Here is a 13,982-nt window from a genome sequence, read left to right as displayed (position 1 = left end):
AGTCCTGAGCCCAAGGCCAGGTGCACTAATCCAAAGGAGCAGTCTAGTTCAACAGCAGAAAAGGAGGCAGAAGGGGGAAAGAGCGTGTTACAGACTTAATGAAGAGGCTTGAAAATGGGTGTCACATGACAGGAGAAGGTGGAGGTTTCGTCTCCTGAAGGGGAAAATGCAGGAATAGTTGTAGGAGGAAGACACGGTAGTTTCCTTGCAGGAAAAAAAAATCCCTTCGAGATTATTATTTTGAAAACATACCTACACTCCCATTGTTGTTGCAGCACTGTTTGCCTTGATAAGATATGATCAAAGGACCTATCTGTGAATGCATAAATACAAGAAGAAAATGTGTATGTACACAATGAGATGTTACTCAGTCATAAAAAATCGATGAAATCCTGGAACAAGTATAGTGTACAGCACGTTAAGCTGCCTCTTGGGACAGCAACATTGCCATATCAGGGCTTAACACTGGCTACTTGAGGCATTTGGAGAGTGAACCAGTGACTTAAAGGTAGATGTCTGTTTTTCTGTCACTCTGTCTTTCAAGTAAATGAACAAACCTTTCTCTTTTAAAGCTGTCACTTGCCACAAGTGTGGAGCTGGAAGCAGTATGTTAAGTAAAATAAGCTATGTACAGAAAGACAAATATAATACATTCTCATAAGAGCTTAAAGTTGATGTTGTAGGGCGCAGCACAATGGCCTATCAGCTAGGGTCCTCGCCTTGAATGTGCTGGGATCCTATATGGGTGCTGGTTCCAATCCCAGCAGCTCCACTTCCCATCCAGCTCCCTGCTTGTGGCCTGGGAAAGCAGTAATGGACGGCCCAATGCATTGGGACCCTGCACCCACGTGGGAGACCTGGAGGAAGTTCCTGGTTCCCGGCTTCGGATAGACTCATCTCCAGCCATTGCTGCTGCTTGAGGAGTGAATCACCAGACGGAAGATCTTCCTCTCTGTCTCTGCTCCTCTTTGTATATCTGACTTTACAATAAAAAGAAATAAATCTTTTTAAAAAAAAAAAAAAAAAACTGATGTTGTAGAATAGAAGTAGAGAAGAATTGTCAGTAAATTCCTAGTGCCAAAATACTGTTGCTAGGAATTTGCTCCAGCATTTTATACCTTGCTGTGGTAGCCATCATCCACAACAACACAGCATGTATTTCATCATTATTGGGCAGACTTTGAAGGTGAATAGGCTCAGTGTTTAGACAGATGTTTCACGTAACCTGATTCGGTCACTACACATGGAACACACACACTGGCATTCTGCTGTGTGCCCCAAGTGTGTACCCCTGCGTGTGTCCATTTTCTCATGAGATGACGAGTGTTGGACTGTTAACACTGCTCGGTGTCAACATCTGTGAAATGTCTCAGGTATATACCTGCTTGCAAGCTGACTTAGCCTGTCTATCAGGTACGGAGTGTCCTTGGGAAGTTCATGCTAAAATGCTCTGTACCCTAGATTTACCTACTTTGTGACTCAGAATATCTAATGTATTTTGGGTTACATTTTTGCTTACTTTTATTTTATTTGAAAGGCTGAGTCGGGGGGAAAGATACGTTCCATCTTGCTGGTTTACTCTTCAAATGCCCGGACTCTGTCCAGCTCTCCCACCTGACTGCACAGTGTACATTAGAGACAAACTGATTAACAGTTTGGGTGTTCCCACGTGGTGACTTAACTGGCTGTATCACAGGGGCCTCCCCAGGATTTTGTTCTTTTTGTAGAGCTGAGTAGTGTTTCATTGTGTTTTCTTACTAATTTCTTTTTATCCATTCATCTATCATCGGTTACCTCAGTTTTAGTTAAATTAAATAATGCTGCAATAAACGTGGGAATGTGACTTTTTCCTTTGTATGGGGCACCAGTGTCACCGGTGGCAGCTCCCTATACCACAGTGCCTGCCCCTCTCCATTATTTTTCAATAGTTTGAACTTTCTGAAGTGTCTTGTTAGTACTATTTATTTTTCTCAGTCTCTCCTATAGTTTCTACTTTATAATTATATAATTTTTCATTTAATACATTGTCTTCCTGTCTTCTTTGTCATGCTAAATATTTTTTGCCAGAATTCTTTGCGTGATACATAATTTCATTGCCTGCTCTTTAATTGTTTCTACTTACCAAGAATCTTTGCAATCTGTCTGTTTTAGCATTTTAGAATCACCATGTAAGGGTAATGTTGTAGAACAGCAGAGATGCTAATCCTCTGCCTTTGGTGCTGGCGTCCTGTATGGTCAGTGGTCCGTGACCCAGATGCTCCAAATCCGAAGCAGGACCCTGCTTCTAGCCTGGGACATGCGGGAGATGTCCTTGGGAGCCTGTACTCATGTGGGTGACCTGGAAGAAGCTGTTGGCTCTCAGCTTTGGACCCTACCAACTCCTGCCCTGTCAGCCATTTTGGGGAATAAACCAGCAGATGAAAGATGTTTCTCGTTATTTCGCGTCTTGTCATTCTCTCTCTCTCAGTAATTCTGACATTCAAGTAAAAAATAAATTTTGGGGGAAAAAGTGATGTTGTGCCATTATAAACTTGGGTTTTATTTTGTTTTCTAATTTGCAAATGTTTTGTTCTAACAGGCAAAGTAATTGTCATTGTTATATCCTTGATGTTTGCTCTTAGTTATATTAAAGCTACAGAGAAGTCAATCTTGTATTTACTGTTTTTCTATTTCAAGTGCCTTTGTGTTTAAAAAGAAAAAACAATCTTTTGCTGTTTAGCAAAGGTCTGTGTTTGTTTCCATGGTTACAGTTGTATTTATAGTCATTATAGCAGCCTTGCAAGTACTTTTCCATTTTCTTTTGTAATCTTTTATTTTCTGTTTTCTCCATTTTAAGTGGCATCATGTAACTACTGCCTGTTTACTTAAACACAGACGATAGTCAGTGATCTTACGCTACTTTCCCGTCTCCTCTCCTTTTCAGTTGCAATTTTTTCTGTTTATTAAAAACAAACTTTACTTAACTGTTCTTTCTTCTATATATACTCCCATATTTATCCCAATGCTCTACATATACAAATTCAGTATCAGACCTTTACCAAAAGGTGTCTGCTGCTGGTTTAAAGTTTGCTTTTACAAGTTTCCTCTGGAGAAACACATGTGTACACTGTTCCCTGAATAGCTGGAATTGCAAAAACTGGTTTGTATAGATTTTGTATTTGAGAAACAGCTTGTCTGGGTATAAAAATCCTTGGGTTTTACAGTGGCTTGTATTGAGGTCCTTGAAAACACTGCTGTATAGTTGCTTATCAAGATTATTTCTTCAACTCAATTTACTGTGGCTTTTAAGATTAATTTCTTTATTATAAAGATTTACAGCGAAACAGAAATGCCTTCATTCTGCTGGTTCACTCCCCGTAACAGCCACAGCTGGTCTCCCACATGGGTGCAGGGTCCCAAGGCCGTGGGTCACAAGCAGGGAGCTGGACGGGAAAGGAGCAGTCTCGACTGGACCCGCAGCCAGCATCCGTGAGGGAGGCTGGTGAGGGAGGCTGGTGAGGGAGGCTGGGGCTTGCAGGCAGAGCGTTGGCCCTTCCAGCCCTTTACTCTGGCTTTTTAGTAGCATGGCAGGAGTTACTGTTTTCCAAAAGTTAAGATTTTATGTAATGTATCAAGCTTGCTTTGAGCACAACATGGGGAAGAATATAGTGACAGTGTAAAATCAGACTTCTGACTAATGCTGCTTTGTTTTTCAGGAACTAAAACCTGATACAGTAACTAGATCTGCTCTTGCTGATGATATCAACTTCGAGAAAATTTGTAAGAAGGTATATCTGCAATAAATCATTTGTTGTGTTGTTTTTATCATGTCACCATCACAGAAAAGTTATCAAGGAGGCCAGTAATGCTTTTGTCACTGAGCTCAAATGTTGCCACGGAAAAGTGTCTTAATGAGATTTATAAAGTTTGCTTTGCTGTAATCCTCCTCCCCAAGGTTATTAAAGTATGTAAGATTTTCTGTTATTTAACAGTTGGTCTCTTAGCCTTATTAGTTACAACCATCTGTTTCTAACAGATCATTGTCATATCATTTAATCTCTTCATTCATTCTGTGAAATATTTTGTAGCTCCTTTTTAAAAGGAGGTCTATGGCTTGGCACAGTAGCCTAGTGCCTGAAGTCCTTGCCTAGCTCCCCATATGGGCGTTTCCAGAAAATGTGGTCTCTGTCTCTCGTTCTCTATAAATCTGACTCTCCAATAAAAATAAACAAATCTTTTTTAAAAAGTTTAATGGAGTTCAAAAAAATTGAAAGGGCTAAGTAGCACTGTAAACTGTCATGTGGCATAGTCTTATGTCTGTAAGACGAGTTCTCCTCAGAACAAGCTTTGTGTTGCCTGACTCTTCTGTTTCCTGTTTTTACTTTCATTGATTTTTGCTGAACTCTACATTACTTCTGACTGTTTTCTACCAGTCTTGCGACTATCAAGTAACCATGTAATTTGAATAAGCACCATGTTCTATAATAATTCCAAGAAATAAATATTCACTATAAAACTAAGTCAATCTAGGTATGTGTGGATCACTTAAGCTTTGATTCTCACAGCACTTAGAGCTTTTGTGCTTTGGGGCAGTTCCAGGCCCACAGAAAGCCTCCTGGTTCTTAGGATGCATGCACGCATTCTTGACAGGCTTTTGAGTTGGTGGCAGTGTTGGTTATAAGGATGATGGCCGTGGATGCTGGGGGCTGTAGCATGTAAGTGACCATAGTTCTGAGAGGATCCCTTTACCCAGTCATTCCTTGTCAGTTAGCCATTCTTCCAGATCAGTCAGACTGACGGAAATGGCGCTGCGTGCATTAAAGCAGTGTTGAAGTCTCATGCTCTCTCAAAAAAGGTTGCACTGACCAGGTTTGCCTGTGACACTTGAGCTGTGTGGCCTCTAGCTTTCCACTCTGCTGCGCTGGCATCCTGGGAGCACTGCCTCCTACCCTCCTGGGCCTTTCCACTCTGCTCTGGAGCACTGCCTCCTACCCTCCTGGACCTTTCCACTCTGCTCTGGAGCGCTGCTTCCTACCCTCCTGGGCCTTTCCACTCTGCTCTGGAGTGCTGCTTCCTACCCTCCTGGGCCTTTGGCAGTGCTTTCCTGGCATCCAGCTCCTTAACCCTGCCACCACCTCCGTCTTCCTTCTACCAATACCACCAGTACCAAACTGCAGTATCTAAATAGGTGAGGTGCCAATAAAAGCTCTTTCATTAAATTAGTTTATTACTACTTTGGAAATTTTTGTTTTCTAAAATTGTTTTCTGCCCCTAAGTGTTTTTCCAGCATTCATCTTCATCTATCTCTCCTTATCATATTATCATCTCTGTAGCTTTGCAGTACTTAAAAGATAGATTTTTACAGTTTGTGAATATGTATATAAATATATATATGAATATATGACGAATATTTTGGCTTCTGAGTTTACATGCAGAAGTTGAACATCGTTTTTCATTTGTTCTTGTTATATTTGGTTTTTATATGATTGTTCTATGTAATTGACTGTTGGACAAAAATGATCTGTTGTAGGATCAGCAATTTTTTTAAGAAAGATTTATTTATTTTGATTTGAAAGGCAAATTTAGAGAGAGAAGGAGAGAAGGAGAGAAGGAGAAGGCCTTCTATACAGTGGTTCACTCCCCAAATGACCACAACGGCCAGGGCTGAGTGATCTGAAGCTCAGAGTCTAGAGCCTCTTTCCACGTGTGATCCAGGTCCCAAAGGATTGGGCCGTCCTCCACTGCTTTCCCAGGCCATAAGCAGGGAGCTGGATCAGAAATAGAATAGCCAAGACACGAACTGGAGCCCATGTGGGATGTCAGCACCACAGAATGGAGGATTGGCCTGTTGAGTCACAGCACCAGCCCCAGGATCAGTGAATTTAGAGTGAACTGCTCCTAGAAGGTAAAATTGATGTCTAGTGATTAATATTTAGGTTTTGACTAAAGATAGACTGCAGCGTTTCAGTGAGCTGACCTGATGGCTCAGGAGAAGTAGGACATTGATTGGGCTGGATTGTTTCTCTAAAAAGGGAGGGTAAAAGAATTAATATTAATATCTGAAAATACCCGTGCCACAAAGCAATTATTTTCTCGAAGTGAAAAATGATGAGCTTCAATGATATAAAATTTGTTAGCATAAAATCATAGCATGCTCATTTACCAACCTAATTTACCAAAATCTGCTTGGTTTCCATATGAGCTGGCATCTGTATATGCTTTTTTTTCATTATTTTTGTAATTTTTTTGTATGACATAGCATAGAAATAGTCATTGGACTAAATATAAGAAAGTACAGCTCTTTTATTTTCTTCCTGTAGAAAAGCCATCACTTATCTATTTTAGGCTTAATTAACAGCCTTAGCTTGTATACCATGTAATTAAGACACGGAAATGTTCTGTGGCCTCCAGAGGATCCAGGCTTGCGTAGCCCTGACTTGTGTGAGCCACCCCAATAGACTGTTGGCTATTGTCTTCCTAAATGTTTTTAATAATTAAGCCAAATTGATTTTTCTAATTTTGCTGCACGTGTTCTTTTAGCACTATTTTTAGACAATATTTCAAAGAATTTACATTGTGTGTAAGAGATACTTGTTATTTTTAGCCTAGTCGTTAACATTTAGAAGTGTATCCTCAAAATTACTTTCAAAATTGAACAGCAGACTTTTGTATTCACAGTAAATACCCATCAGCCAAAATAAAAATTTCCCATTAAAAGATGAGGTGTTTTCACTTTTTTGTTTGATTTATTTGAAATGGAAGAAAGTAGAGGTGTGGGAAGCCACAGTTTCCTGACAGTCTTCCATGGCAAACATTGTATCAGCTTTAAATAAGGAAAGTAGTGGTTTCCTTCATACCCCTCAGTACTGTGAAGAATTTTTCATGCAGGTGTAAAAGCTGTTGGTTTGTAAAGACTTATTGGTAGACTTTTTCAAAGGTTTCAGAATATATTTACTTAAATTTAAGATGTGTCACTACATTTTTATTCCTTTTGGCTATATCCGTAACATTTAGTGTGCCTCTTAACATTATCGCATTCTTCCGTGGATCAGCCACTGTGCCTTCGTCTTAGCTTTAAATCAGAAGGCTCCCAGGAGCCTCGAAGGTGGTCTGTGTATTCGCATGTGAAAGTTGGAAGAAGGAAGGTGGGAGAGGAACTGAAGTCTCTCCCTGGAAGTTCCGATGCTTGGCCCCGGGCTCGAAGCCATGGCTGACCCCTGTGCTACAGGGCCGAGGACCCTGCCAAGGGCTGGACCTGAGCCCCTGTGCCACCAGATACAAACACACACAACTTACACTGTAGAAATATCTGGAATGGATCACAAAAGTGAGGTGAAGTGATGTGTAATCGTTGGGAAGAGAATAGTAGTTTGAATTCAGCTTGTTCTTAAGTGATTCAACAATCTTGAAGTCAACTTTACACTAATAGATAAATTAGATAAGGATTTTCATTTGTATACACTCTAGCTCTTTTTGAAATTTCAATTTAAAGATGTTAAAAGAATTATTTTCTAAGAATAAGATTCTTAGTAAAATTAAAGAATTTAAATTTTTTTAATTTGATAATTGCTTTCTTAAGAGTAAAATTAAATTCTGGCTGAACAAAAAAAGAATAAAATTAAATTCTTAAAATGTTAGATTGTTTTTCAAAGAAAGAATTTAAAAGTGTGATTTTTAAAGTGGCATTTTTTTTCCTAGATCAGCCACAGAAGAAAAGAGACAGACAGACAGACAGACATGGAGAAAGAGGGCTTGCATCCGCTCATTTATTCCCCACATGGTCACAGTAGCTGAGACTGGGCCAGGCCAAAGCCCGGAGCCTGAGATGCCTGAGGGGTTCCTACAAGGTAGTAGGGGCCCAAGCACATCAGCCATCTCCAGCTACCTTCCCAGACACGTTAGCACAGAGCTAGGCTGGAAATGGGACTGCTGGGACCAGAACAAGTGCCTAAATAGGACGCTAGCATTGCCGGCAGTGCCTTGACACGCTAGATGACCGTGGGGACCCCAAAATTGACATTTCTAACTGAAGACTTTCTTTACAATATGTATTTTATAAGTACATGTATAACATTTTTATTAGTATTTTAAGGTTGGAGCATTAAATCCTTTGTGTTTATATAGCTATATTTAATGGTTGCCCCAGTAACCTGAGGCCGGAGCCTGGTCCCAGGTTACAACGCAGAACAGATGGCGAAATTCTAGCAGGCCCCTCAGCCAGTGAGGGCACCACTGCACAGGAAGGGGCCGCAGCGACCCCCTGGTCCAACTTCCGTGTTGAGAGGAGTTTAAACCCCCCTAGGTGGCTCTTCTTCCCTTTGCAGCTCCCTGTTACACAGCTGCCTTTCCGCTGCACGGGAAGTAAACTCTGACCGCGGCTTCCCTGGAGTAAAAGCCATCTAATTCTTTGTCTATATTTGGTTGATATATTCATTCCCTGGTGGTCAGCAAATCTTAAAAAATTAATACTGTGTATGCTAATACCAGTTTTCCCATTTGTATATTTTACCACCCAATACAATACATTTTTCTCTGTCATAATTACAACCAACTCAGATTTTTTTGCAAAAATAAATCTTTAAAAAAAATAACTTTTTTAAATTGGAAAGTCAGATATAGAGAAGAGGAGAGAGAGAGGAAGATCTTCCATCTGCTGATCCACTTCCCAGGTGGCCACAGCGGCCAGAGCTGAATTGATCAGGAGCCAAGAGCTTCTTCCAGTTCTCCCATCTCGGTGCAGGGTCCCAAGGCTTTGGGCCATCCTCAACTGCTTTCCCAGGCCACAAGCAGGGAGCTGGATGGAAAACAGGGCTGCCAGGACACGAGCCGGTGCCCATATGGGATCCTGGCTCATGCAAGGTGAGGACTTTAGCCACTAGGCTATCACGCTGGGCCCAATCTAATTACATTTTAAAACACTTTTATGACTACTATATGAAAAATTGACAACACAGTGCAAAGAAGAGTGATATGAGTATCTTAGTCTTCAGAGCTAAATCTCTTAGGTGCTTTGAAAGTACTGACTTATATATATAGTCACAGATTTTACTTAGCACAGTCCTGGAAATTTCTTAGGTTCCTAAGGAATATTGTTATTAATTGATTACCTAGTGATTTTAATTGCTCTGGGGCAGTAGTGTTTTTTGAGCCTGATCCTTGTCTGTAGTAAGCTTACTGCACGAGAGTGTTGCCTGTGATAGCTCTCCTTCCCTCCAGTAGTGCTGAGTTCTTTTGTCTGCGTGTTTTCACTGTGCAGCCAGATTCCACTCCGGCTGAGAGAGCGGTCGCCAGGCTCGCAGCTCACCCTCTCCTCAAGGAGAAAGTCGATGTGCTGAAAGGTATGACGCAAGGGGCTTGGAAGTGGAGTGTGGAAGAGCATTGGTATGTGCGGCTTGGGATTCAGAAAATTGTTGATTCACCTTAAATATCTGCTTAGCTCCTCTGTTACGATTCCCTTCCAAGTTAGTGTTTCAAATAGGTGGCAATGTGGAAAAGTATGTAAAAATATGGCTGATGTCTGAGAAAAAGCTAGATCTGGATTTGTTTCTCCTACCTGAACCCTGTTACCACACATAGTATAATGTGTAAATATGTATCTTATATATAACATATATGATAAAATGTGAATGCGTTTGATTTTTCTGAGTATCTCGCTCCTTTTGATTATGCCACTATCACATAATTTTTATTAATCTGTAGGTATTTCAAAATACATCTTTAGAATACTTTTACTTTTGTCCCAGGTTATTTTGTTTTTGTCTAAAACCACAACTTGCAGTATTTGATACATAATTGTTTTAAAAATTCAAGTTGTCATTTTATCTTATTTCAAGGGCTGTATTGACAAAGTGATGCTCTATATGTTTTATTTTAAAACCACTCCTGCCCTCTTACTGCAGCTGCTGTCCAGGCCTTTAAAGATGCAAGACACAATGTTGCTGAAGTTGAGTCATCAAAGAGCACTTCACGAGAGAATCCTTCTAAGGACAGTTTGTGTTCAAAAGACGATGGGAGCAAGTCGCAACAAGAAGGAATCATTAGCAGTGAACAGAAAGTGCAAGAAACCAAAGCACTGGGAAAGAAACAAGTTAGTAATTCAACAGAAAAAGTGACCAAGAAGAAAGATGGACCCAGAGCAGGTAAGAACACTGCGCCTTCTCCATCCAAGACTTCAGGGAGGGGTTCTGCAGTTGCCCTTGAATCCCAGAAGACACCTGCTGAGCCGGGAGTGAGAACGAGAACGTTAAGTCAGACCTCGAAAAGGGAAGGGTCTGAAAGCTCCCTTGGCGATAGCAGTGATGGTGAGGCAGGGGTGCGGCAGGAGGAGGAGGAGTATTTTGACGACAGCACGGAGGAGCGGTTTTACAGGCAGTCCTCCATGTCTGAGGAGGAGAGTGACAGCGGCGATGACTTCTTCATTGGAAAAGTGAAACGCACGCGGAAGAAGGACAGTGGTTGCCATGGTTCCGTGGAGGAGCACAGACCTCTCCAGAAGGTGTTACCCAAGCAGCATGCGCAGGAAGCCCTTCGGGGTCCTGGAAATGACGAGAGCAAGTCAAGTATGGAAGCCAGGAAATTCGAATCTGTGTTTTTCCACTCTTTATCTGGATCCAAAAGCTCTAGAAGGTAAATATGTTTTTCTAATCTGGAATTATTAGTGTTTGCTTTTTTGGAATATACAAATTAGCTACACATCCTAGTACTGAGAAAAGAAACTCTCTCTCAGGACTCAAGTTTGTACAACTTGTCCTGTTTTTAGATTTATACCTGCCCTCCCTCCGCGTGATAGTCATGTAACAATACACATATACTTACGCGTAGCACTTGCACGCAGCCGCTCCAAGGACGAGGCATGGTAGCCACATAATAAGCTTAGCCAATGTATGTTTTATTTCTTTGGTTACCAAAAAACTTCAGGTTAATTTTTGATGAAGAACTTTTGAAAATGTTTTGAGTGAACTTTCTGCAGAAAAAGCAGCCATGGTGTTTTTCTTTGATTGAGGAGTGTTATTGCAAGCGGCAGTCATTGCCTGTGAAGTCCTGTGGCAGAGTGTAGGTTGCTGGCTGGTAGCTGTGCCTCCCACGCTGCTCGTGCTGCTGCTGCCTGCGTCCCTGCGTGCGCCCTCAGTCACAGCACTTGTGCTATACGTCGATGAGTTCAAGCTCATTTACAGTTCTAATCCGATGGAGAATTTCTTCACATTTTAGAGTAAAGATCATGGTTAGCTAGTTTCTTAACAGCTATTCTAGTCAGAAAACTTTTTCTGTGTAAGTAAGGGTTAGTCTTTTGTGATTTAGAATAACGTGACTTAGAAATTTTCTAAAAAAAAAAAAGAGTAAGAAAAGACATAAACCCATCGTTGGAGCTTTAAAAATAATCAAAATACTTAATTTCATTTCTAAAATCTGCTTCAAAGAGTTACTTTTCTTATTTGAAAGTAACTTACCACCGTTTCTTTTCTTTCCCGTGGAGCGTTGGTCTTAATTGTTTTTAAGTGACTCATTCTCCCTGCAATAGGCTTTTAAAAATTCTTTACCTGGTTAGACCCCAGAGGCAAGGTCAAGGTGAGCACATGGAACAGCGTCAGTTCTGAGCGGGTGTTCCCGAGAGTGCGGGAGGAAGAGCTCCCCGCATGGTGTGCCCACGCTGGCCTCAGGCTGCGAGAGCCTCACCCTGTCTGCATTTCGCTGATTGTTGGTGGCGAGAGAGTGGATGGCACAGTCCTCTGAATCAGTTCTGTCATGAATTTTATTATTTTATCTTCTTTAAAGCATGGAAGTCATAATGATATTTTTCTTCTTTTAGCAGTATCAGAGAACAGGCGCCCAAGAGCAGAACCCTGGGTAAGTGTGAACATTTCCTTCTCCCCAGCATCACAGAGCACTGTGTCGAACAGCTCTGTTGCCCACAGACCTCCAGGCATCTGGCCCCTCTCCATCTGTGCTGCTTCCTGCCTCCAGGTCCCAGGCAGAAGGGGACAAGATGCATGAAGACTTCTGCAGTAGGATTTCATGAGTCAGGCTTGAGCATGCCAAAAAACAGTCTACTTGCGTTTCATTGCCCAGCATGACTGTCAAATCACAAACAAAGATAAGAAATGTCATCTACGCATGTGTCTAGAAGGAAGGAAGGGGGAGCCTCTTGAACACATAGCTTTCTGTCACCTTTCTCCCACTCAGCCAGCCAACTAACCGAATTCACACTGTTGGGCACAGCTTCGAGGCCAGGGGGAGGGGGAATGGGTGCCTGCCGTGAGTGACTGACTCCTCTTAGCTTCGTGACCTTGTATCAGAAGGAAGCTGCCAGGTACAGAGCTGGGAGCTAAAGGAGAAGAGAAGACACACAGCACGTTATTGCCCGAAACGCTGCTGACAGAGCTCCCGCGGCCCTGGAAGGAGCTGCTCTGCGCTGTTTTCTCCGGTCCCAGACTCTTCCTGGGATCTTTGTCCCATGGCTGCATGTGGGCTGTGCGTGCAGGATGGCGTTGGAGACTTTTGTGCCAGATGACTGCTACAAATACACGCCGCTCACAGCCTTGAGAGATTGTTCTGTCAGAGAACTTCCCCCCCCAACCTAGGATTTCTGGCACTTGACACTTCCTGAAAAACGCGATCGATTTCTGTCCTCTGTTCCCTCAGGTCAGGGTTGTGTGGTATTTTTTACTTCCTCCAGTCACTCAGCCTCTGCTATGTTGAGACTCGGGTTTGAATGCCCAGGTCCTGCCTTTACTCTTCTCTGTGCCCCAAGGCAGCGTTTTCTAGGTCTGTAGGGTGTTGGATCTTTGTCTTACATTGTTGGGGAGCAAAGGCTTTTCCAAGCCTTGAGTTCCCAGGGATGGCAGGTTCTCTCCTGAGCTCTGCTCTTTCTTCCTCTACATCATCCGAACAGCTAACACTAGACCAATCTTTGTTTTTTACAGTAAAAAAAATTAGTAATGATAATTGTGCATATTTATGGGATACATTGTGGTATTTCATATATGAAATGGGTACTGATCAAAATAAGGATAATTAACATTCAAATCTTCCATTGTCATTGCTTTCATGATCAGAAAAATTGTGTTCCTGTCTTCTGTTTGCTCTGTAGCTCATTGTGGGCGCTCTGCTGCACTGTGCAACAGTAGGAACTTGGGCCTGGTGCGATAGCCTAGTGGCTAAAGTCCTCGCCTTGCACGCGCCAGGATGCCAGTTGGGTGCCAGTTCTAATCCCGGCGGTCCTGCTTCCCATCCAGCTCCCTGCTTGTGGCCTGGGAAAGCAGTGGAGGACGGCCCAAAGCCTTGGGACCCTGCACATGTGTGGGAGACCTGGAAGAGGCTCCTGGCTCCTGGCTCCTGGCATCAGATTGGCTCAGCTCTGATTGTTGTAGCCACGTGTGGAGTGAATCAGTGGACAGAAGAGCTTCTTGTCTCTCCTGTACTCTTATCTAGCTGATGTTCCAATAAATATTTATATAAATATTTTTTAAAAAGTAAAAAACAGTAGGAACTCACTCCTAGTTTAGTCTGATTTGGGAACCATTCTCCAACCTCCCTCAAGCCCCCTTTCCCAGCCTCTGATATTGTTGTTCTGTCTTAAGAATGAATAGTTTTACTTTTCCACAAATGAGGGAGAATAAGCAGCATTTGTTTCTCTGTATCTGAATTTTTAACATCATGTCCAGTTCCATAGGTTTTGTTTCAAATGACAGGATTTCATTCTTTTCTTTATGGATGAATAATAATTTCTGATCGGTTGAGAAACACCTTGGCGGATACCTGCTCTTGGCCATCGTGAGTAGCGCTGCGATGAAAATGGTGGCGTAGGGCCAGGCACAGTGGCTCAGCAGGCTGATCCTCTACCTGCAACTCTGGTATCCCATCTAGATGCCTGTTCTAGTCTCCTGTTCCACCTCCCATCCTGCACCCACGTGGGAGACCTGGAAGAAGCTCACTGATCCTGGCTTCAGATTTGTAAAACTGCCCATTTCGGCTGGTGTTGAGTGAAGAGAGATGATGGGGTAGGT

The 13,982-nt window shown here is 42.3% G+C and overlaps 1 protein-coding gene across 1 annotated transcript in view; it reads left to right on the top strand.

The window, feature by feature from the left end:
• Positions 1-13,982, top strand: part of SRFBP1 (serum response factor binding protein 1) — a 38,227-nt gene that overhangs the window by 22,572 nt on the left and 1,673 nt on the right. Inside the window, exons 4-7 of the mRNA XM_012927333.2 lie at positions 3,696-3,767; positions 9,236-9,317; positions 9,879-10,605; positions 11,786-11,823. Coding sequence (XP_012782787.2) covers positions 3,696-3,767; positions 9,236-9,317; positions 9,879-10,605; positions 11,786-11,823 — 919 coding nt within the window. The remainder of the gene's footprint in view (positions 1-3,695; positions 3,768-9,235; positions 9,318-9,878; positions 10,606-11,785; positions 11,824-13,982) is intronic.

Source organism: Ochotona princeps, chromosome 19, assembly GCF_030435755.1.
Source record: "Ochotona princeps isolate mOchPri1 chromosome 19, mOchPri1.hap1, whole genome shotgun sequence".
In the NCBI taxonomy this organism is placed as follows: Eukaryota; Metazoa; Chordata; class Mammalia; order Lagomorpha; family Ochotonidae; genus Ochotona; species Ochotona princeps.
The sequence above is the reverse complement of the archived record's forward strand: the minus strand, read 5'-3'. Positions and strand labels throughout refer to the sequence as shown.